General features: G+C 31.7%; 1 protein-coding gene across 1 annotated transcript; it reads right to left on the bottom strand.

Moving 5' to 3' along the window:
- Window positions 1-774: 774 nt before the first annotated feature.
- Window positions 775-26,317, bottom strand: LOC132732965 (uncharacterized). The gene is made up of 7 exons (XM_060719505.1): window positions 26,189-26,317; window positions 21,482-22,073; window positions 13,199-13,357; window positions 11,596-11,913; window positions 10,144-10,201; window positions 1,869-4,241; window positions 775-1,208 (listed from the first exon to the last, which is right to left on the bottom strand). Exons 2-7 carry the CDS (start codon window positions 22,052-22,054, stop codon window positions 775-777), a joined length of 3,915 nt encoding a protein of 1,304 aa, XP_060575488.1. The 5' UTR covers window positions 22,055-22,073; window positions 26,189-26,317.
- Window positions 26,318-26,643: the final 326 nt, after the last annotated feature.

Below are 26,643 nucleotides of genomic sequence, written 5' to 3' on the forward strand. Positions count from 1 at the left end.
CATATAACTGGTATTTACATATACCATTCCCTTATCCTGTCATATATTATATCATATAACTGGTATTTGAAAATTATATTAATCTGTTACTTCTTCTAACCTTGTACATTAAACATTTGTGGTATGATATTTCCATTAAATTTACTTATTCATTAGTCAATTTAATTCTTTATTTGCATATCTATTTATGTATAATTCAAAATAAGATCATTACTTTTTTCAAATCAGTTATATTTTTTTTCAAAATCTATAACTGATCTTTAAAAAAATAACCTTTACCTTTATTAAGACCAATATATTTATTATATTTCACTGCATTTCTTTCATTTACTTATTTATAAACGCAATTTGAATATTATTTTCTTCAATTTCAATATTATAAATACATTTTGTTACATTGACCCGAAAATAGTATTTAATGTACTGTTTATGATGATTGTTTACTACAATATTAGATCACTTTATTAAACAAAATAAATTTATTGTGTGAAATATGACCATTTTTAGTCTGAACACTATGTTAAGTGCATGCATTCTATCTCACTATGTTAAAAAAGTAAAAGATTAAAAAAATCAAAAAAATTAATTTCAAACACTTTGTAACTAAATGGATACTTTATCACTTTTTTGTTGTACATTTCATTGCATGTATCCTCTATGTTAAAATTAAATCATTTTTTGCTGAATAAACAAAGCAAAACAAAAACACATTGATCATCTGTTTTAACAGGCAAAAATTTAGTTCAAACACTATGTAACTACATGTATCCTATATCACTTTTTTGTTGAAAACTCAAACCAAAGACCATCAACAAGTTTTACATGAAATAACTGATTCTTATCTTTTACACACTGTATAGCATTTCCCGTTTTTCTTCCACGTCTTTCATCAAAAGTCATAAATGACATATCATCATTAAACTCCTCACCATCTTCTGTTATATTACAGCTAAATACATACACATCTACAGTATGAGGTATAGCAGGAAGACTCTCAACAAACTTCTGCCATGTTGTCAAACATATTATTACACCATGAAGCTTAATGTACTTTAAACTCTTCATCTCTAAAGGTAACTGTATTATATTGTCAGTTAACCTACAAAACCGTAACTCAAGCTTTCTGAGATTATTTAACAATGGTAATACTGTGACTAGTCTCTTTGATATGTTGGTATGATATAATTGAGATTTATTGTAATAATCTCCTTCCAATACAAGTTCTTTTAATTTGTTAGATTTTCTAATAATATCAAATATTTTCTCATAATCACTATTTTTCGATTCATCAAAATTAAATATTTCAAGGTTTGTAGTATCAGCATCTATCACACTAACAGCATTATACAAATAGAGGTACTGAAGTTGTTGATGTTTTGATAAATTTACATCATGCCGCTTCATACACTCACATTTAACATAAAAAAGATTTATTTGTTCAAGATGACTGGTTGTCTCAAGAAAATTACAAAATGTAGTAGAATCATTATGACTCATTGTTATAGCATCCATACTTATTGCTACAAGATTGATCATACTAGGTAGGTTACTAACAACTTTTTTACACACTGGGTAATGCTCGTCATAGTAAGAGCCACTATCAAGACACAGAGATTTTAATGTTAAAGTATTTACATTAATTGTCTCAGAAACACAATTGTTTATCTCATCAATCATCTGTTTATTACTCTGTGTACTATCACTTTGTGTTCTTATACATCTTTCCAATTTAGATTCATTTGTAATTGCAATTTTTTCAAGATGATGAAACATTGGTAAATATTTTTTAAATTTAAAATTAAATGGGATGATGTGAACTAAATTAATAGACAGAACAGAGTCAGGAACAATTTGACGCTGATCAATACCTGAACAAACAATATCGAAAGACTGATCCCAACTATCAATGACCAAATCTCTTATATAAAATACAGTATTACTTCCTATAATACATGCTGCATTTAGTTCTTCCATTGAGTCAAACATAAGCTTTTGAATATCAGTTATAAAACGATGGTCCTCCTGATTATCTGTAAAACGATCATAATCCCTATAAAAAATTGTACTTTTACTATTTATTGTTCTCCTGTATTCCTGAACACGAGAGTCTTCCGACGCAGTATCATGTATGTATTTTGAAATATGTGTTGCTAATCTAGGTTCAAGACCAGATAGCATAATGATAACATTTGACTGCTCTAATATGTCATTTACTGTTAAACATGTCTGAAAAACTTCATTAATAAACTTCTTGGCTAGTTCAACATTTCCTGTACTATCTGACGAACCAATTTTTGCATTGAATGTGATACCAATATACACTGCAGCCAGAAATTCTTGCATTGATTTGTGAATGAAAGAGAACAATGAGCTTGGTGGTTCTGATACAGATAAACTTGGACCTTCATCTTCTGTCATTATTCCAAGTTTCAAGCAATTTTCTCTTACTTCATCTGATATTTCAAGATCATCAAACATACAAATGTCAAATGTCAACGATTTTTCCTTCGGACAATTAAATAGTGACTCATAAGCCAACTGTGACACTTCATAAATGAAATGGCCGTTAAATCTTAATTTGGTTTTATCGGCTATATATTTAGGAAGATCTACTTTCTGGGTCCCCTTCATGAGTCGAGTACTTGTTCCTGTAGTTTTCATGTCGTTCCAGGTGAAGAATAATTCTAACATACCGGTGTAGATGGCACATCTTGAGGTTTTATCAAGTTTACCATCAAACCATAGACATATCAGTTGTTGTAGCATAATTGGTATCTGTTTTAAACTTCCCAGAGACTTCTGATTCAGCTTTTTCCTACAATCTCTGGCTTGTTTATTAGCATGTCTATTTACATTTAATTGTGAGACTGTCCTATTTACCATTTCCCTTTCACATCTAAGATCAAACCCTTTCAGTTTCAGTAACAGTTCAATCTCCACATCACTTGATCTCAGTGTATGAAATTTCCATGGACGTGAAGTAGTTACTATTGTGTACTCCTTAAAGATGCTATGTTCTGGGACATTTTCAGAGGACCATTCATCTAAGCCATCAAGCAAAATCATAACTCTAGAGGATTCCTCTTCAAGAAGTGTGTTTAACATTTTCATTTGATAACGTTTTTGAAGCATTTCATCAATAGTGTCAATGTTTTGATACTGTCTAAACTGTCTAAGAGGGATGTAAAATACAAAATCAAATTTCTTCATCTCTTTTACACCATTGAATTTCAGTTCATAATTTTTGCTATCATATTCAGAGTCATCACAATAGGATTCAGAGTGTATTAAGTCACCATCAGAGTCGTAACTATGGGATTCGGTGTCATTTAATCTATCAACAGAGCCATCACTATCAAATTTAAAGCCTGTTAAGATATCATCAGTGTAAATGTCAGATTCTGAAAGCATTGGGTCACCATTAGAGTCATCATTGCGGGATTCGGAGTGTACTAAGTCATCGTTGTTATCTTGAATGTCATCACTATCACTTCCATTTTTCTTTATGTCACCAACATGTTTTTCATTGCCTCGTTTCTCATTAACATCTTGATGTGTCTTACTGCCCTCTTCGTTTCCAATGTCTCCACTATGTGTCCCCTTTACCTCTTTATTTACAATGTCACTTCCCATTTTTTCATGTTCTTCAAAATCACCACTGTGTTTCTCTTTGCCATCTTCATTTTCATCGACACTTCCAGCTCCATGTTTTTCATGTCCTTCATTATCACCTCCTTGTTGCTCAGTGCAACTTTCATTTCCATTGACACCTCCTTGATTTTCATTGTCACCTTCATGTTTTTCACTGTCACCTTCAGGTTTACTACTGCCATCTTCATTTTCATTGCAAGCTCCATGTTTTTTACCGTCATCTACATGTTTTTCATTGTACCCTTCAGGTTTATCATTGCCATCTCCATCTTCATTGTTGGCTTTATGTTCCTCACTGTGTGCCAAACACCAACAGTTGACCAGATATTTACAAAAACTAGTTTTTCCTGACCCTGCATCTCCTAGAACATATACAGATTTTTTGGGGACTCCCTCCTTTGTGAATATTTCTGACATTGTTTTAACCTCCACCTCATTTGTCTCCCCCTTTTCTCCTTTTATTTCCCTCATTATTTTGGGCCTAATATAAATTTCATTAAAGCTACATTTTTCACTTTTTGGTTGTAAAGGTGTTGAAGGAACTTGCAGCAGGGTTTTTTGATACTTTTCAATCAGCTTTTCTCGCCATTCTGTAATTTAAATGATTATATGACATCAAATTGTTAAGGACAAATCAATGAATTAATGATACAGAAATAAATGAATACATCACTGATGGCCTCCTTGAATTATAAAGATCAATCAGCCAGTCAGCAAACATTAAACAGACTATGACAGTTTATGACAAGGGACAGGCACTGCAAAAACACCTGCCAAGCAAGGGCAAAATTGTCGCAATAACCACAGAAACTTTCGACAGAAGTGTTTATACATGTACATGCATTTAGGAGATGGTATGCTCTGGACAATATCTAGAAAATATCTGTACATTAAGACATGTTTTTTTTCCTGAACTTAAACCCCTATATGTGACCTTGACCTTAGCCGCTGCGACCTAAATTTTGTGCGCAACACTCTGACTCACATTAGTGCCAAGTTATATTGAAATCCCTCTATGCATGTAGGAAGTTTTGCTCTGGACAAACTTTTTTCAACGACCTCTTAGTGTGACATTGACCTTTGACCTAGAGGCCTGTTTCATGCACAAGACACAAATTCACATAATGGTTAACATTTCCATTAAGTTTCATTAAAATTCCTCCATGGGTGTAGGAGATATGCTACGGACAAGAATTGGACGCCATTCTTTTTATTGTGTTCTTTTCATAATACTGTGAAATAATTATTATTCGTGGGGCACAAATTTTCTTGGTTTTCATGGATAGGTCAAGCCACGAATTTAAGTCCCGACGAAATTTTATCTCAACATATACTTCTTACCATGTCTCTGTTCCATATATCACAACATGAGTCAGCGCTTTTCCGGCCGATTTTTGTGGTATGAATGTATACTGATAATAAGGTCAGTGACAAAGTAAATCCATAAATAGTTTAGTGTTGCAATATTTAAGAAACTTGAAAAATAATCAATTGTATGTCTTCAGTTTGCTGCCACAAATGTCATCAGGAGGACTTCTTGATCGTTGTAGGCTACTTGATTGTGTTAGCCAAAATACGTGACATAATACAGTAAATATGGAAAACCCCAGTGCATTAATTAGAGCCAATAAAACTTTACACGACTATTGTTTATATGATCCATTATAGTAAATTTCAATATGTATTTGTGTGACTGCTATTCTGAAAATATCAAAGAAGCTGCCGTATTTTCACTAGATGCACACATACATATCTAACAGTATTGAGGCACTTACTCGTATTAATTTATATGCATATAAATTTACACAGTGGTAGTGTGTAGTTTTGGACCGATTCAGGGTGTAAACTTTTTTAATTGCTGGTTAAAAAGTGACTTATGACATATCATTTATGCGATGTTTACATTGGCGAATTATAGGGGCAGTGTTACCAATGGAGCTGCATATCATGTCACACAACCGTGTTAATTGCTGTCATGTTTGGGCAGTTACTGTCTTACTCCCATAAGCAAGGATTAATTTTATTGACAAGATCTGTGTCATATACACGCGGTAAGTAAAACAGCGCGTTGATTAAGTGAAAAATAATACTTTCCATTGCTAATATTTCTTTTACAAGAAAATGAACATTCACGAATTTAAGAACCCAAGAAAATGCCAGTTTTGATAAAACCACGAAATTTCATGCCCACAAATACAAATGGTTACACAGTACTTGATATGATATGAATTATAAAAAGGAGGCACTGAAACGTCACAGCGTTGGGTGTTACCCTGTGTGGTCTGATATTGCGGTAAGCAATAACTCAAATACATGGGAAAAGTGCCAACGAAAAATGGAACCTTTCACAAATGGCCAATATTCATTGTTACTGTACATCTGGCAAGTTAAGCTTTCTTTTTTCCTTTTCATACTGGAGCCTTGTCAATTCCATTCTTTAATCACTTTTTAATCAAAATAACAGTTATGCTATGAAATATGTAAACAAGAGCACCGCTAGGCGGAGCATTATACGCCCGAAAGTGTTTTGTTTTTTAGTAAGGATGAAGCATTTGTAAGGCATGGGAATTAGCTGTTCATGCTATAAAAATTTACAGCTGTAGGTTGATTAATTCTTATTATAATAAGTTAATAATAATGACCTTAACGTTTGACCTTGTGACCCCAAAATCAATAGGGGTCTTCTACCTTATATGGACAATCATCCTAAGAAGTTTGAATATTGTAGGCCAATTGGAACTGAAATTATGCTCTAGAAACTGTTTTCAGTATTAAGGTAAAACTGACTTTGACCTTTGGCCTTGTGACCCCAAAATCAATATGGGTCTTCTACCCAATATGGACAATCATCCTATGAAGTTTGAAACTAGTGGGCCAAATGGAACTAACGTTATGCTCCAGAAACTGTTTTTGGTTTTAAGGTAATTGTGACCTTGACTTTAAACCTAGTGACCCCAAAATCGATAGGGGTCTTTTGCCTAATATTGACAATCATCCTATGAAGTTTGAATATTGTGGGCCAAAATGGAACTTATGTTATGCTCTGGAAACTGTTTTAAGTTTTAAGAATATAGTGACCTTGACCCTTGACCTTTTGACCACAAAATCAATAGGAGTCTTGTACCCAATATGGACAATCATCCTATAAAGTTTCAACATTGTGGGCCAAATGTAACTTCAGTTATGCTCCGGAAACTGTTTCAGTATCAAGGTAAAAGTGACCTTGACATTTGCCTTTTTGACCCCAAAATCAATAGGGGTCTTCTAAACAATATGGACAATCATCTTATGAAGTTTGAACATTGTGGGCCACATGGAACTTAAGTTATGCTCAAGAAACTGTTTTCAGAAGCAAGGTAATAGTGACCTTGACCTTTGACGTTGTTACCCCAAAATCAAAAGGGGTCTTCTTCCCAATATGGCAAATCATCCTATGAAGTTTGAACATTGTGGGTCGAATGTAACTTAAGTTATGTTCTAGAAACTGTTTAGAGTTTTAAGGTAATATTGATCTTGACCTTTGACCTGTTGACCCCAAAATCATTAGGGGTCTTTTACCCAATATGGACAATCATCCTATGAAATTTGAACATTGTGGGTCAATTGGAACTTAAGTTATGCTCCGGAAACTGTTTTTAGTATCAAGGTAATAGTGACCATGACCTTTGACCTTTTGACCCCAAAATCAATAGGGGTCTACTAACCAATATGGACTATTATCCTATGAAGTTTGAACATTATGGGTCAAATGAAACTTAAGTTATGCTCCGGAAACTGTTTTCAGTTTAAAGGTTATAGTGACCTTGACCTTTGACCTTTTGACCCCAAAATCAATAGGGATCTTCTACCCAATATGGACAATCATCCTATGAAGTTTAACATTGTGGGCCAAATGGAACTTAAGTTATGCTCCGGAAACTAAATTGCTAACGGACGGACGGACGGACAAACAGACAGACGGACACCAGGGGGTCTAACATAATATGCTCTTTCGGGCATATAAAAAGCAAAAATTACAGAAAGGAGGGAAAAAAAAGAATGGATTTTTTTTGTGTGTGAAAATGAACTGAAATATCTTGACTAACTTTCCAGCCAATTTTGAACTTTGCAGGGCAAGTGGGCATTGGATTTTTAAACTTTTTTATTTTTGCAAAGTACAAACATTTACATTTCTATTTGTAAAATGAATTGGGGTATGAGGTAAGTAAGAAAACTATTTTCTAAAGAAATTTTTGGTGGTGTAGCAGTCTATGCATTTGGTAGAGTGGCTCTTGAATAAAACAAACGTTTGTGTAAGCAGAAAAGTATAATCTATATATTAAACTATATGTCTTGTAATAAATGATTCATTACAGTCACACAAAAATACAAGTGGGCTATGATGGCCCTGAAATCGCTAACCTGTATATAGGCCCCTGGGCCAATGCTAATTTTTAACCAGGGACTTTTCTTGAACAAAGTTTTTACTATATACAAATAAGGAAAATCAATGACCCCCGGGGCAGGACCAATTTTGACCCCAGGGCATTTATTTGAACAAACTTTGTAGACATCCACTAGAAGATGTTTCATGCGTAATATTTAAGCTCTAGGTATTTGGGGTTTTAAAAGAAGATTTTTAAAAAAAAAATCTATATAAAAATAAGGAAAATCAATGACCCCGTAGGCGGGGCCAATTTTGACCCTGGGGCATTTTTTGAACAAACTTGGTAGACACTGACTAGGTGATTTTCATGACAAATATCTTAGCTCTAGCTCTTGCGGTTTTCTAAAAGAAGATATTTTAAGATTTTTCTTTCGGTTGCTATGGCAACTATGTTCTGCTTGGAATTTAATTCTTTGAACAATTTTTAAAGTTGATTACCAAAGGAACATTCCTGTGAAGTTTGGATAAAATTGGCTTAATGGTTTATGAGGAGATGTCGTTTAAAGTAAAAGTTTATGGATGGACAGACGGACGGACGCCGGACGAAAAGTGATCACAAAAGCTCACCATGTCACTTTGTGACAGGTGGGCTAATAAACAAGAGGGTCATGATGGCCCTGAGTCGCCCACAATAAACAACTGCTTTTCAGTGTTGAAAATTATTCATTGTCAATTATTTTCTAATATTAAATTTGAGCATAGAATAAGTTTAAACAATAATATAAAGAAATCCCATGACTTGGGGGCATTTAAGCTTTAGCTTAATTGGAGTCAATCAAATTAATATGACCAAACTTGATAAAAGAATACCTAAGAATGCTACAAACATTTGTGATCATATTTCAATTATTTCAGTAGGCAATGATGTTCAAAGATTTTTCTATTTTTGGTTTAAGTGTATTAATATGAGCAAACTTTATAAAAGAGTATCTAAGAATGATACAGACAAAGTTTGGTGATTATCCATCAATTAGTTCAGTAGAAATACACGTTAAAATGTATTTTTTTTTTAGATTTAGCTGCCTCTAAAAGGGGCTTATCAAATTAATATGAGCAAATTTGATAAAATACTACCTAAAAATGCTACAGACAAAGTTTAGTGATCATCCATCAATTGGTTCAATAAAATGTCTAAAGTTTTTTTTCTATTTTTAGCTCTAGAGATCCCTAAAAGGGGCCAATCAAGTTAATATGATCAAACTTGATAAAACTTTACTTAAGAATGCTACAGACAAAGTTTGGTGATCATTTATTAATTAGTTCTGTAGAAAATGTTTAAAGGTTTTTTTATATTTTTACCTTTAGTGGCCCCTAAAAGGGGCTTATCAAATTAATATGAGCAAACTTGATATAAGACAACCCAAGAATGCTACAGACAAAGTTTGGTGATCATCCAACAATTAGTTCTGTAGAAGATGTTTAAAGGTTTTTTTCTATTTTTTAGCATTAGAATCCCCTAAAAGAGGCCAATCAAATTAATATGAGCAAACTTAATAAAGATTACCTAAGAATGTTACAGACAATGTCTGTTAAACATCCATCAATTAGTTCTGTAGAAATAGGCGTTCAAAGGTATTTCTATTTTTAGCTTTAGCGGCCCCTTAAGGAGCCAATTAAAATGACATGAGCAAATTCAAGTGTGACTGTCACAAGGATGCTACAGACCAAATTTGAAGTAAATCTGCCCAGTATTTTCAGAGAAGAAGATGATTGTTGACGCATGATGACGGACGCCGGAGTACCCCCTTTGGTACTAGCTAATAGCTCACCATTAACCTGTGATTCTGGTGAGCTAATAATACATATCAACATAATATTAATATAACGAATATATGGAATGACTGACCAAGCAATGACACAAAGTGATTCCAGTATAGCCCCAACCACATAATGTGGTAGGGTATAATGAAATGTTAATTGCATGAATTTCATAATAAAATATAATTTAGAGTCTTATTATTATATAAACTTGTAAAAATTACAAAGTAACAATGATATTTTCTTGTTTTTTAATTAACAAATGTTATACACTTGTATATACACAATCAAAACAAATATTCACTCACCTAACTTGGCTTGATCATAATCTGTCTGACTTTGACCTGTCTTAATATTTGCCATCTTCTGCAAAAACAAATCATTCACTTTACTCCATAAAATTATAGTACAAAAATAATCAACAAATATTATTAAAATGTAGATATAAATTCATCAGAGTATTTACTTGATTTTGTACATTAACTATGTACTTTAGCATAATAACCACCAAAATTGCCCAATTTAATCACTAATATGCTAAGTAGGCCATCAGGTGAGATTTTAAATCCTGAAACTTAAAAATAATTTTGTTTCAAAATTCAGATTGGGTTTCTAAGTGGTACATATTTAAAGCCGAATTATCAACATGATAATCAAAGTTTATAGTTCTATACCTTATTCTATAACAAAAGGTCAAGTCTTCTCAGTGCTGAATTGTAAAAACTGATCAAAGATTGAAGAAAATCCTTCAAGGGGTAAGAATCAACATAGCAGAAATGATGTAATCTAATATTTAACCTTTAAGTGTGACCTTCAACATGACTAAGTACAGCTTACATATAACCTTTAAGTGTGATCTTCTACATGAGCAAGCGCAGCTATAATCTAAACTAAAAGTATAACATGCTCCAGAAGCAAGCACAACTATCATTTAATAATTAGTTGCGACTTCTACCATTAGCAAGCACAGCTAATAATTAAGATTTTTTAGTGTAACCTAAACCAGAAGCAAGCACAGCTTACATATAACCTGTAATCGTAACATTCATGACGTTCCAGCACAGCAAATATTTAACATTTAAGTGTGACCTTCGCCATGACCAAACAAATCTAACAGCTAACATTTAAACTTTAAAAGTTATAGGCCTTGAAGAGAGTCCTTTTATGCTCTCAAAGAAGACTATTAAATTTCAACTTGTTTCAAAGCCAGTTATCAATAGAATATGGTATGCAAACTTAAATGTAAATTTTAAGTGGAAAAAAGGGGCATAATTCTGTCAAATGCTTGATACAGTTACCACCTCCTGTCTACATATTGCGGTCATGATGGTGAACAAGTGTACAAAGGTTCAAAGCCATATGTCAATGGACTTTGAAAATATTTGAGCTATAACAAAATTTTAAACATAAATTCAAAGTCGAAAAAGGGGCATAATTCTGTCAAAATGCTTGATACAGTTATCTTCTCCTGTCTACAGGTTGGGGTCATGATAGTGAACAAGTGTGCAAAGTTTCAAAGCCATATGTCAATGGACTTTGCAAATATTTGGGCTATTACAAAAACTTTAACATAAGTGGTCACGCCGACGCAGACGCCGACGCTCGGGTGACTACAATAGCTCTACTTATTCTTATCGAATAGTCGAGCTAAAAGTAATTTCTTTACAATAATCATATCTGTATCTTTTGTAATGCCAAGATGCAGATACATGTGTACAAATACATCATTACATTAACAATCAGAAGGAAATTTGTTTTACCTCTTTTTTTTCTGAAACAAGTGTCTCTAGAACAGAAAGTTTCTCTTTCAATTTGTCTTGCTCAATTTCCATCTCAAGTTTTTCCTTCTTTTCTTCTGTAATTGTTTTCTTAAGTTCTGCAAGTTCGTTTTCATGTTCCAGTTTTCCCTTCTTTTGGTCAGACATGTTGGTTTCAAGGTCTATTAGCTTCTTCTTCAGATCATCATATTGGGTTGCAGCATTTTCTGTTGATTTCAAAACTTTTCTCATTTCTTCCTTGATATGCCTCAGAATTTCTTCAAAGCCTTCAGTATTAATAATGAAGTCCTTCTTCTTCAGCTGGTTAAAAAGATCAGCTTTTTACATATGTTTTCATACAAAAGTAGCTATATGTTGTAAATATTTACTCTTCTATACAACATACACTGTAGCCTCGATATATCGCTCCCCGACATACTGTTAATCTCAGTATAGCGCTCATAGACATTGACTCCAAAAAAAAAAAACGCCCCCCAAAAAAAGAAAAAGTAAGTAAATTTAGATTAACGGCTCGCTATAACGCTTGTTCAATTTGACAGTCAGGTACAATAAAGAATTGTAATTAGGACATTTATGAGCGCCACAGGTGTGACAACATGCCCAGGTTAGCGTTTATCCGCTTTTTTGTTGTTTTACCTGTTCATCAGTCAGGCATCAAATTGTTCCCAAAATCTCAAATTCATATCATAACTGTGACATGGGCAACCGGTGGTGAGTTTTAATAAATTAAAATTCACAAACATATCTGCGACATGTAAACCTCGCTGAATTAAATAACCCACACAAGCACAAAATCAATTCAAAATCCTGCACTGTAAATAGAGCGGCAAAGACAGGAAGTAATTGGCGTTTGATTAACTAGGGGACACAACGAAAGCTGGACTGCAAATTCAGACATAAGACCCCAACATGAGCTTGATAATGAGGCTATAGTGTACATTGTATTTATATATAAGGTCAAACTTGATTTCAAAATAATCTCAGTTTTTTAAATTTCGAATATTTTCTTTGTGTTTTCAAGGTCAGGATGTGTGGTATACTTACCTGAGTCTCATACTTTACTTTTTCCTTGCCTTTTCTTATCTACTCCGATGTTACCAAAATGAAGAATTTTTAGAAGTTTCTGGAATTCTTATAATACTTCTAAGTTTTGCCACACTCAAATCAAGATTTAGACATGTTTGATATGTTGAAGTTCTTATAGGGGTCATATATTTATGGTCACAGCTAATTGGAAGATATTTACATTTTGCGAATTCAGAGGAATGAATTATATAAAATTTCGGGACCCTGAGAATTGTTCAGAATTTAGAAGTTTAGTATTTCGTAAGTTACACTGTTCTTGCAAACTAAGATCTCTTTTCATTATAGTTTAATTATTTATAGGTATACATGTATTTTTATGAGACTTAATCAATCAACGTATGGAAAGTATTTTTTTGAATTTGACTATAACTTCAATATTATATCGCTTCAAAGTCTGTTCCTAAAATGTTGTCATGAATTAAGAGGTGTGTTATCTTAAAGCATTATGAGTTAACTCTATAAAGATTTTAAACTGACATTATTCATTATTTACACTTACATCTTGAAGTTTCTTCACCGCTATCTGGGCATCTGATCTTTGTAACAGCTCCTTACCATCTTGTAGAACTGCTATCATATCGTCTAAGTAAGTATTTGCTTCACTTTCTTCTAATTCCATATTGCTTGAGTGGAAAATATTATTTCTATACTGACGTACCTATTGAATAGAAAACACAGGTTCAATATTGATCTATGCATATATATACTGTTAAGCAATCAAAATTGTTTTGTTGAAACATGTTTATGTACTTACCTTCCTAAAAGACTCAATCATAAATTATACCAGGCCTTTTTTCTTACATGTATATATTCATTGCAAATTTATTTATTTGGGAAAAAAATGCCAGCATATAAGATGTGCAAACTCTTTAAAAAAAGCCAAATAAATATTACTGAAACTGATAAGGATTTAAAAGATATCAGAAACATCAAGAATGTCCACACCAAATACAAAACGATGATAACTTTTTTCAAATCACCGACTTCGGGATAGGGATTTTTTGGGGGAATTAGGAAAAAAAGGACAAAGTTTGCATTGGGAATGGGGACCAATGTTTACAGTAAATATTTTTTTTTTTTTATTGATCAAATATAAACATTGTATTTACAGCATGGGTATATAAGGTATATAAACATATAACTATAAATGAATTCAAAGTAAAAAACAGAACATATCATAAAAGAAAAATAATTCATTTTACATACTACACTCATTCATCTGCACTCTCTCACTGCAGTCTGCGCTTTTGATATTGTTATTGATCATATCTATTCATCTTTTCAGTCATTTACTTATCTCTAAAGCCATTTTAAGCGGGGTAAAAATATAATAGTTTGATGTGTAGTTTTTGTATTGGTCAATACAGCCTAAAAGTTTAAGTCTGCATATATGTAGAGAATAATAATAATAATAGTAATAATAATTATAATAAAAGTAATAATAATTATAAGAAGAAGAAAACAAAAATATTGTGTTAATCTGAATAAATGAAAATTAGATAAGAATTCCACGCAGAATTAAAGGTTTCAACATTGTTATTTATCATTGCAGTCTCTTTTTCAATGTTGTAACAATATGTTATATATTTTTTAGCTCCAAAAACTGTGGGAATACTCTTTTGCATTCTACATTGATAAATATACATCTTAAAGTAAATTAAAATTAGATTTTTAGTTTTTGATAAAGGACTTTCATCTGTTAAGCCAAAAATCATTTCGTCTGCAGTTAATGACGGAAAAATATTCTTTTTTGTTTTGAAATAGATATCAATGATGTCCTTTACAAAACTACATTGCCAAAACAAATGTTCGATAGTTTCGTTTTCATTTTTACAAAAGGTACAAAGAGGATTATCGTTATATTTAATTTTATGTAAATAATAGTTAGTGCCAATTATTCTATGAATAATCCTAATTTGAAACCACTGTATCCTAGAATCTTTTGTTATTTTAAATGGCATTTCGTAAATTTCTTTCCATTTACTTTCCTCAAAATGAAGATCAAGCTTTTTCATCCAGGTTGCTTTACTTGATGGTTGTGTGTTATTAGTATTCAATAAATTGTAAGTCTGTTTTGATCCTTTATTGTTAATAATTATGTTTTTTAGATAAAGAGGCAATTTTGGTCCACAAGTTTTTTTACGTCATTCATACTAAAATTAAATTTTGTCATCATTTCATTTATCATTTTTTTAATTCCATGAAAGATTAAAAAGTTTGCATTAAGCCTGAATATATTATTAAAATCTTCTTATGAGAGAAAAGCACCGTAAGAATCAAACATATCTCCGATATAATATACACCGGCTTTAAACCATGAATAAAGAAATATACTTTTATTGCCAATTAGTAATTTATCGTTATAAAACAATGGTAGTTCTGCGAAAGATTCGTTATTTATAGGATACTTATCTATATATGTAGAAAAAGCATTAAAAGTGTCCTTCCAAAAAACGTTTGAAATGCTTTTTGAAATTTTATCTATGTAATGTTTTCCACAGTGAAATAATTTTTGCATATCAAATTCATTTATGATAATGTTTTTCCAACAGGCATCGCTAATCATTCTTTTGAACCAGCTTATCTTTAAAGCCATTATAAAAGCATTTAAGTTTAACATTTTTAAACCTCCCTCTGAATAGTCCTTAACCATAACAGTATTTTTTTATTTTAACATTTCCTTGCCATATAAAATCATAAAACATATTGTTAAGTTTATTTATCATGTTCTGAGGTGGTGATGGTAGGGCTATAAAAAGATGGTTTAAAATTGAAATTAAAAGCATTTTGATAACTGCGATTTTTCCTATGGGAGTGAGAATTCTCCTTTTCCAATGATTTATTAAATTTTGAATCTTAATTAATTTATCTTCATAGTTTATATGTATCATTTGTTTCAAATTTACATCAAAAATTATGCCCAGCATTTTGAAAATATGTTGGTTCCATGATAATTTCCATCGTGTTTTTATACTATTTGATGAGTATTTATTTTTTCCTATCCAAATTACTTTTGTTTTATCAAAGTTTACATTTAGTCCAGATATATGAGCAAATTTCGATAACACATCAAGTGCCTGATTTAAGGAATTGCTTGACCCGTCCAATATTAAAGTTGTATCATCCGCAAATTGAGATAATTTATGTTCTAAATTATTTATCTTTATACCTTTTATTTCTTTACAGTTTCTTATCTTAAGAGAGAGAATTTCAGCACATAAAATAAAAAGGTAACAAGAAATCGGGTCCCCCTGTCTGCAGCCTCTGCTTAATGTTACAAAATTTGAATTTGACAGGAATCCGCATTGACTTACAGCGGACTGTGCGTCTTTATAAAAAATATTAAACCATCATTTAATAGAAATTCCAAAATTAGAATAAGACAAGGTTTTTTGAACGAATGACCAGGACAAAGAATCAAATTTTTTTCAAAATCAATTAAAAGAAGAAGACCAGGGATATCTTTCTCTTCTGTATAATGCATAATGTCGTACATAAGTCTTAAATTTTCTCCAATATATCTACCCTGAATAAATCCGGTTTGATCTTTGCTAATTTATTTGTTTAAAGTTTTTTTTATTCTATTTGCAATGACTCCAGAAGCAATTTTATAAACTTTATTTAAAAGAGTTATGGGTCTCCAATTTTTTAAAAATTCTTTTGGTTTATTGTCTTTAGGAATACATGTAATTATTCCCTGTGTTTGAGTTATGGAAAGTTTGCCTGATTCATATGCGTTATTAATAGCTCTAACGACAAAAACTCCTATCTTTTTCCAAAAAACTTTGTAAAAATCTGCGCTGAAACCAGAAGATCCTGGACTTTTATTATTTTTCATGTTATGTAAAACTAAAGTTGCTTCATGATAGTTTATTTGACCTTCTTAAGCATTTGACTCTGTTGGACTTAAAACAGGTGCTTCTATATTTGAAATAAAATTTTCAAAGGAATCGTCATTTTCATTGTGTTCTTTTTTGCCATAAATAGGTTTTGATAATATTTTTCTAATTCTTCGAGAATTGCTGTTTGTTCTTTAACAATTGTTCCGTCATCCTTTTGAATTTTATAAATAGTTTTAGAAGTGTATTTTTTTTTCTCTAAGCTGCAAAAGTACTGTGAAGGTTTTTCACCTTCAAGAATCCACTTAACTCTAGAACGAATAAGATAGCCCTGTAATTGCGAATCATTTAAGTTATGAAGCTCTGTTTGAAGGTGCCGAAGGTGCGTCATTTTATCTTCAGTTAAATCGGCTTCTAAATCATTTATTTCTTTAATGATATTTTCTTTGTTTAAATTAGTTTTCTTCTTTACATAACTACTATATGATATAGATTTCCCTCGCAGTTCCATTAAAAGAGTTTCTAAAAACAATTGATCATTTATTGTAAATTGAATTTCATTATCTGGAATTTCAGTAATGTTGTTAAAATTATAAACTGGTAATGCATATTGTATTTTTATTTCGTCAATTTTTTCGTTTATAGTATTTAAATAGTTAATGTCCTTTAAAAATGAATTGTTGTGTTTCCACAAGCCTTTGCCATGTTTAAAGTCGTCTAACTTTAAGTTTAATATTACAATGGAATGGTCTGATTGGTAGCTTGTAGTTATGGAAACATTTTCTACACAGTGGAACAAAGTTGAAGTTATTAAGAAGAAATCTAGTCTTGCTTGCTGAAGAGGCGTGCGTTTACGCCATGTATATCGTCTTAAAGTTGGATTAAACTCTCTAAACGGGTCAACCATATCTCTTTGACCAATATTAATCAAAACCGTATCTCTAGCTTTACTGTTATTAATATTTTTATAGTTAAAGTAGTCTTTTAATGGGTCTAAAACTAAATTGTAATCACCACATAATATATATGAATCATTCTCTATCCTGTCAATTAAACTGAATATTTCATTAAAAAATTCGGGTTTATCAGTATTTGGGCCATATAAATTTACTAGAGTAATCTTCTGCCCTTCAATGGTTAAGTCTAATACTATAAAATTTCCAATTGGGTCAATAAATTTGTTATGGATTTTGTAGTCAATGTTATTATTAAAAAGAATCGCTACCCCTCTGGAGTTACATGTTCCAGGGCTTAAAATACACTCATTATTCCATTCACAGTATATCTTTTTGTACATATCTAACGTAAAATGTGTGTCTTGAAGACAATAAATGTTACACTGTTTTTGTTTAAAAAAATGAAAAACGGATGATCTTTTTTAGACCCATTCAGACCTCTACAGTTCAGAGATAAGACATTTATATTACTTTCAACCATATTGAAGTAATTCAGAAAAAATAAAAGAGATAAGTTAAAATATTAACCAAAAACATCATTAACATTATGACAGATTGCGTCTCACATACAATACAAAAAACGAATACACAACAAAAAATACTTGAAGTAATATTTCAAAAAGGTTTGACAATAAACCTCTTTTAACCAAGACCATTTTACTACAAATAAAAAATTGAAGCATTTATATTTCTTACACTTTTGATATATTGGCGTCAATACTTAACATGATTAGAAACTTTGCAGTCTATTCATATTTATATATAGTCATTTTGAAATTAGAAAGTAACTGCTAGAAATGTTTTTATACTTGTATTTTAATGACAGAAGAAATGATATCTTAATAGCCAAAAGTAAAAAAAAAGATTTATTTTTGAAAAACTGCACTTAATAGATGTTACCATTAAATACAGATAAATTGCATTTGTAAGGAATTGATATATTAGCGTCAATACTTAATATTATATGAAACTGAGTTTATATATACTCATTTTGAAATTAAGCTAGTAGTTGTTAGAAAAGAAATTAACTTGTATACTTATGACAGAAAGAAATGATATCTTAATAGCCAAAGAGTATAATAAGATTTTTTGAAAAACTGCATCTTAAAGATTTTAACATTAAATACAGTTTAGTTGCATTTGTAAAGGAGGTAATATTAAAAATCCTTAGGTACACAAAACATTATATACACGAACGCATAAGTAATATATATATATATATATATATATATATATATATATATATATATATATATATATATATATATATATATATATATATATATATATATATATATATATATATATATATATATATGTACATAATACAACAAAAAGTATATATGTATGTTCATAATACAACAAAATAGGCATACTTTAACATGTGTTTGTTGTTTTTCTTTAAAGAAAATATCAACTTCAAAATTGCAGAAAAACAATAGTTAATCATTTATCAAGGCTCGGTTTTAGAGTCTCAAAAGAAATGAAATATATAGTTATATATAAAGACAATTCACAAATGAAGAGTAAAATCAATTTTCTTGATCCTTAAGAATCTTGCAAAGAAAAAATATTCGAAATAGAAACAAGATATCTTAAAGATGTAAAAGGAAAAAAAACGAATTTCATTAATCTATTGTGTTATCCTTAAATTAGGTATTCTTGCAGTCGAAAGCATAACAAGTTTACCTTAAGGAAAAAAAAAACATATTTCATTGTATGAATTAAAAAACAACCCACAAAAAACAACGTTATATTAACACATAAAAAAACATTGATAAGTTATTTATGATAGAGGAAAGTTTTCAAGTCTTGTTCCAAAATGTATTTAAAACAAAACACACCAACAAACACAAATATCTCCATTCAGTGTTGAGTGTCATTTCTTGGTTTTCCTTTCAGGCCAGGGTAAATTAAGCCAGTAGTTATATTCCCGAACTTTCACCTCCTTTGTTTTTAAGAAAGACCTTCCGTTTGATTCTTCTTTAAATGTACCATAGAGTATACCATCGTTGCACCAACATTTTTTTACTCGTTCTGTGTCTTTAAGACGCAGCGATGACAAAACTTGCTGATTAAGCCAAGTAAGATCGTGGCTAATATAGAGCCCGGTTGATTTCAGCTTACTTACGTTTTGCATAATGTCGTTTTTCACCTGCCTGCGCACAAATTTCACAATTACCGGTCTGTTTTTTCCATTGAACTTCCCCAGACGGTGCGCTATGTCGATATTTTCCTCCGTAATTGACACAGACAAATGCTTATTTAATAACTGTACAACTTGTGAAGTTGTCTGCTGTGAAGTTTGGCGATCTATGTCGTCCGGAACACCGAATATTCTTATATTGTTCCTGCGACTGTACTGCTCCATATCATTCGTGATCTTTTCGTGTTCTTCTGCCTCCTGTCTTATTTTGTCGCGTATATAGTTTGTTCTCTCGTGTAATTCATCAATATCTTTCTTTTTCGATTTCATTTCTTCATTGATTCTTTGTATTTCAATTGCGCGATCATGCACGCTACCTTCGATTACCTCAATTTTCTTAACTATTGAACTAAGAAATTGATCTTTCATTTCATTTATAGTATCTTTTACTATTTCTCTAATCAAAGATATATCACTTTTCGTGATAACATTGCACAATTTTTCATTTATCAAATCTAACTTTTTTTCTAATATTTCGTTTCCAGAAATTTCTTGTTTTTCCATATATTCATCCATTGTTTTTTGTTTCTTACTTTTTTGTTTTTTCTTTTTCTTCTTTTCTGTACAAGGGGAATTACTCGGGTCTTCAAATATTGATGTGTCAAGTGTATGTGTACTTGTATCACCTTCACTATTAGTTGAAGAATGTCGCGCGCTTGTCCTTTGACTCATGACTAAGTCCAATGACCATTATAAACTGTCCAGTAAGTTTATTCAAGCGGTTAAGTGATGCGTGACGAAATTTTTGCCAGGTGTGATGTACATGTAAATTCTTTTACCTGCGATATCCCACCCATTCATTATACATATGAAAAAGTCTATAAACGTTCATTTCAAAAAGCAAAATTCAGTTTCCGTTAAAAATAAACAATCTTATTGTAGAAATCATCAATTTACACATACATCCATTTCTAGAATTCCAAGTCTTGATAAAAGTGGTTTATTGACGAGTTTTATTTTTACATTTTTATTTGTTTACTTCCTAAAACGGAAGCGGAAGCATCCGTAATATATTACAGTAAATATTAACCACAAGCCTTGTGAATTGTTATAATAAACGATTGGTGGATTTTTATACATTTGTTGTGAATCATTAAAGGGGTGAATAACTACATAAACTTCTTAGTTAAACTAGAACTGCCACTGTCATGGCGTGAATACCCCCGCATACCACTTTGTCAGAATAAAGCTCAAGGACAACTCCCCTACCAAATCTGAATGTAGTAAGCCATTGCATTGGTAAATTATGTATTCTATATGTTTTTGTGGCAAAGATCAAAGTGACCTTTACCTTTAACCTCAAAACTGAAACTGCCACTGCATGATTTGAATACCCCAATTTATGCAACTTTGCCTGGGGTGTTTTATGATGAATATATGAGAAAATAATGTTTATGCTTCAAATGTGAAAATGTCAAAATCAATTTAACTTTAGACAGGCATTCTTAAGCATTAGAGTGGACACACTAATTGAAGTTAAATCCCCTGTGACCTTGACCTTTGACCTCAAAATCAATAGGGTCATCTATTTATCATGACTAACCTCCTGTCAAATATAAAGACTGTGGGTCAAAGGAATCTTGAGTTATTGGGCAGACTAGGAAAAACCGACGGCCGGATGTAAGAGTTGATGACGATCTGATTCCGGTATACCCCCTTACAACTTCGTTGTGCGAGAGTATAAATATTATTTTCTCTTTTACTTAAATGCTGAATATACAACATAAACATTAAAAAGAGCTGGTAAAAGATAAGTAAAGTATATTTTATTAATGATTTACCTTTAAAAAAAGGTTGTTTGCTTTTGTGACATCACATCCAATGTGGCTATGAAAATACTGGTTATTCATCATTAAGATTAATAACCCAGTACAATCAGTTTCCCCAGCTGATGTCTTGTCCTCGTACCCTGGAGCATTTATAAAACACTTACAAATGCTCCAAGGGTCTGTCATCCACTGTTGAGCATCGGTGTTTTTCCAGTTAGGTGCAGGTGGTGAGGATGAATGATGCTGCACAATAAAGTCATAGATGGCGCCACATATGTTGTTCGGACAAGCAATTTTGCCCTTAAAGCAACAGCTGCATTTTACTTGCCCAAGAGGACAAACTCTATTTTTAGCATTCCCTACTGGCTTATGGTCTGGCTTGAGAGTTTCAACTCGACAGCCCCCACATGTCACAGTTGATGTTAGTGATTTTGTAGACCGAATGTTTTGTAAGATATCCTTATGTTGTTGGTCAGCTATGTCATTACAGAATGGTACCAGTCCCTCCTTTAAATATCCAAGTCCTAAACCAGCTTTTACCCACTGCCTGTATTTTTCCTTCTCTAACTGAAGTTGATGTGCCATCCTGATACTCTATCAATATCTAAACAAACAAAACAAAAAGATTATGTTAGATTTTATATAAATAAGTAATTATGGTCTTGGATTGCAAATCAAAGTCCAAAATACCGGGTTAATATGATGTGTTCCTAAAAATTCAATTACAGGGACAAAAAAACTAAAGGTATCATCGATCAGGATTTTTGTACTGATATATCAGTAAAGAATTATCGGCGATTCAGCGATATATCAATTGCCAGGCAATATTTAGCTTTCAAGATTTTTTTAATGTTCCATAAGGACACTGATGACTTTATGCAGTTATAATTAAACATATGCATTTTGTAAAGAAACCTTTTGATATAACAAAAAAAGATAAACAAACTAAAACTAGAACTCAGCGAGTTAAGCATAAGTTGACTTTGATTCGATATGCACCAATAATAAAATCGTCGTATATATCCCATGATACAGAATTGTTAAAATAATACAGGATTGTGCAAAATCAGACATAGTTGTGAAAATAAATGTCGAATGAAGCTATATAGTTCGGCAAATGTGTTAGGTATACAGAAAAGCAAAGAATAAAGAAAGGCTAAATGTCCGTTATTGTACTTGTAAATATCGCGAAACACAAACTTCAACGCCAGAAAAGTATACGTAGCCAGTTCGTTTTCTCACAAATAATCTGGAATATATATCAGCCGTATGCGCTAATTTATTATGCCCCCACTTCGAAGAAGAGGGGGTATATTGCTTTGCACTTGTCGGTCCGTCCCGTCCGTCGGTCCGTCCGGTCCGTCGACCAAATGGTTTCCGAGTGATAACTAAAGAACCCTTAGACCTAGGAACTTAAAACTTGGTATGGTGATTGGTCATGACCAGTAAATGACCCCTATTGATTTTGAAGTCAAGGGGTCGAGGTCAAGGTCACATTGACCTTGTATGATAAAACGGTTTCCGATCAATAACTTATGAACGCTTAGGCCTAGGATCTTCAAACTTGATATGGTGATTAGTCATGACCAGCAGATGACCCCTATTGATTTTTGGGTCAAGGGGTCAAAGGTCAAGGTCACATTGACCTTGTATGTAAAAACAGTTTCCGATCAATAACTAAAGAACCCTCAAGCTTAGGAACTTCAAACTTGGTATGGTGATTGGTCATGACCAGCAGATGACCCCTTTTTATTTTAGGGTCAAGGGGTCAAAGGTCAAGGTCACATTGACCTTGTAGGTAAAAACGGTTTCCGATCAATAATTAAAGAACGCTTAGGCGTAGGAACTTCAAACTTGGTAAGATTATTGGTCATGACGAGCAGATGACCCCTATTGATATTGGGGTCAAGGGGTCAAAGGTCAAGGTCACATTGACCTTGTAGGTAAAAACGATTTCTGATCAATAACTAAAGAACGCTTAGGCGTAGGAATTTTAAACTTGGTATGATGATTGGTCATGACCAGCAGATGACCCCTATTGATTTTGGGGTCAAAGGTCAAGGTCACATTTACCTTGTAGGTAAAAATGGTTTCCGATCAATAATTAAAGAACCCTAAGGCCTAGGAACTTCAAACTTGGTATGATGATTGGTCATGACCAGTAGATGACCCCTATTGATTTTGGGATCAAGGGGTCAATGTCATAGTGACCTTGTACTTAATAACCGTTTCTGACCAATAACTCATCAACTCAAGTTGCCTTGGTTGATAATGTTATGTGATTTTGGTATACACATTTGAAGATCTTATGTTATATAACAACTTGGCTGTCATTAATGAGGCCTATGTGATTCATAAAATTTATGTATATATTATTTGGTAAGATTTTAATAACTTTAATTGCTGCACACAACCTATGGGGTCACAATAATTGTTACCTTGTGACTAGTCATGACCAGTAGATACTAGATAACCCTTATTAATTGCTTGTTCACTGGGTCAGAAGTCATGCATAATAACCTGATCACATGACAAATTGGCTGCCGATAGGGGGCATACATGTTTTACAAACATATCTTGTTTCTATTAATTTGGTGAAATATATATAGACCCTTTTTCCTATTTGAAGTGGTCATTACCTCCCCTCCCCAGCCCCATCCCCTATAAATTTGCACAATGCAGCGTTTTTTGTCAAAATTTCTCTCTTACGGGATATCTGTTAACGGTAAATATTGTGTAATGCACGCGTTTCTCGACTTCACATATTTTCTATTGTATAGAGAACAATAGAACAATAACAGGTCGGTATATATTTGCAGACCTCTTAAGCGATCGGTAAGTGATTTACTAGACCGCTTTTAACAAAAGAGCCGGTAGGTAAATATACATTCTATGTAAGTTCCATGTCTGAAACTTCATTATCTAGATTAGCGACTCAAAGAGATTGTACCAGTCGAATGCATGTCAATAAAACATGTTAAATCAATAACAAAAATACATAAATTATTCAAAAGTAAAAACTAATTTGTGGCATTAGATATTGTAAAAACGTTATCAAACACTATAGTTTATTACATGCATTGTACTTATATCTATATTTGTTCGAAGTAAAACAGTGACAAGTTAAACAGTTATAATAATTTGAAAAAAAGTTCAATATATCACAGAAAATTAATGCATTTAAAGAAAATAAATAACTTTTCATTATTGAATTCTTTTAAATGACATGAAAAATAAATATTTAAAACAAATTATAATTTTCATTTAGAATTGAGGTAACTGAGATTAATTTATAAAAGAAAGATATTATCTTGATAAAACGTTCTTTGATAAGTCATCTTGCGCGAATATACATGAATGATTTTTATACAAAGGAAAGAATTGATATGACATAACTTTAAATAATGAATAGTTAATTAGATATAAAACCTTGACACAGAAAGGGTATGACGGTGTTCTTAATTTGTGGTAAGTATTCAATAATAAAATACATTTTGATACAGTAAGTAAACATCACCATTTTAAGATAATAAAGAAGCTATATAAAACCTCTATTGGCCGATATGTTAACAAGAAAGTTAAACTTTCAAGGGGAAATAAATAGGAAAAATCAGTCAAATTTTAATTTGATAAAACAGTTTAACATAATAAGGAATTTGAAGATACTTAAAATTATCAATGGTATGTATGCAAAAGTAGTAAAATATTCGATGACAAATTAAAAATACTTTGTAACGTTTGCAGAATGGCCTACTGTAAAGAAAACACTTCTTTCCAACAACAATTTCTAACCTTCCCAAAGTAAATTTCGTTTCAATTTTATTAACGTTTGTAGAGCAACACCTCTCAATAACAACTTAATCGTTGTCTCCCAAAGGGTTTTGCTCCGAAGATGTTGATATGTAACGAATTGTCCTCTTCAATTATAAATAAGTAGAATCTCTCTTAGCATAAATTATTAAGTTTAAATTCTTGTAACTACTCAGAATACCCTTTGAAAGTACAGTGTTCGTTTTTTTTCAATTGTGAACAGAGGTAGACTTAATCTTCATGAAAAATATTTACATCAAATATCCTCCCGATAAATATTTAATAAAAGCAATCATCAATGTATGTGAATTTGTATGATAATTGAAAAATTAGGTCTACTCATTCAAAGACATCAACTGACTTAATTATATCAATAAATGATATAAACAATTCTAACAATTAATATTTTCTAACATTAATACTTTTTAATACTAAACCAAAATTGACTAGTAAGTATTTGAATATGATTTGATATTCACCAGTATAATGTCATAAACAAATGTTTATCAACCAAACCATCACACGATAAAACATACAGCCGGTATAAATTAAAGCCGCCTAAGGCAAACCAAGCCGTATGCCAACACAGTCAAAGTGTTAGCAGACCCGCGAAAATGAATAAGTAAAAAATCATATCAAGTCTACATAAGAAGGTTAATTCAGTTGTCAACGTATCTACCTTAAAATCTAAAATATATAATATATTCCGTTTATAATGCCATGCATTGGGTCATTTTTCACTATTTTACCAAATAGATATTAATAGATAATAGCATTTTTGTCACTTCCTTCTTTGATCATAAACAATCAAACATTTAATATAATAAGCTATCTAGTATGCACATGACATCTACATTCTCATAATCACAAAATGTGCATATTAATGAGACATAATCAATTAAAACATACCGCAAGCTGTTCTTATGTGTTAAAATGTTTATCCCGGACCTTCTTCGGCCATCTTGACATATCTCCAATGTAATGGATTATGAAAAATGTATTTTAAACTTTAGATTAGCATGTTTTGATACACCTTATTGATTATATTGATTATCCATAATGGATTTCAGAACAAATTGAATGTAAAACTACCACGTGACATTGCTGTATATCAAACGTCGAATCATTGGGTAACTAAGAAATTGAACAAGTATGAACATGTGTTTTAGTAAAACATAAATGATAGGTTTGCTCTACATATAAGATCAGTCGATAGATCTGAAAAGACACCAAGCTATTTCGTAAATACTTGAGGCCTTGAATGAATATCATACAAGACCAAAGTTTAAGTTTTTTAGCGAGCTTAATTATAACATGCAAATAGCGCGTCAAATAACAGGTAGATCGTGCAAGGGTGTGGGTGA

Source organism: Ruditapes philippinarum, unplaced genomic scaffold (assembly GCF_026571515.1).
Source record: "Ruditapes philippinarum isolate M1 unplaced genomic scaffold, ASM2657151v2 ctg4679_1_1_1_1, whole genome shotgun sequence".
NCBI lineage: Eukaryota > Metazoa > Mollusca > Bivalvia > Venerida > Veneridae > Ruditapes > Ruditapes philippinarum.

Coding starts and splice junctions, on each gene's coding strand:
- LOC132732965 (XM_060719505.1), bottom strand. CDS start 22,054: ATGGCACATCAACTTCAGTTAGAGAAGGAAAAATACAGGCAGTGGGTA. Junction 11,914..13,198: donor CGGTGAAGAAACTTCAAGAT/GTAAGTGTAAAT, acceptor CTTTTTAACCAG/CTGAAGAAGAAGGACTTCAT. Junction 4,242..10,143: donor TTATGATCAAGCCAAGTTAG/GTGAGTGAATAT, acceptor TTTAAATTACAG/AATGGCGAGAAAAGCTGATT.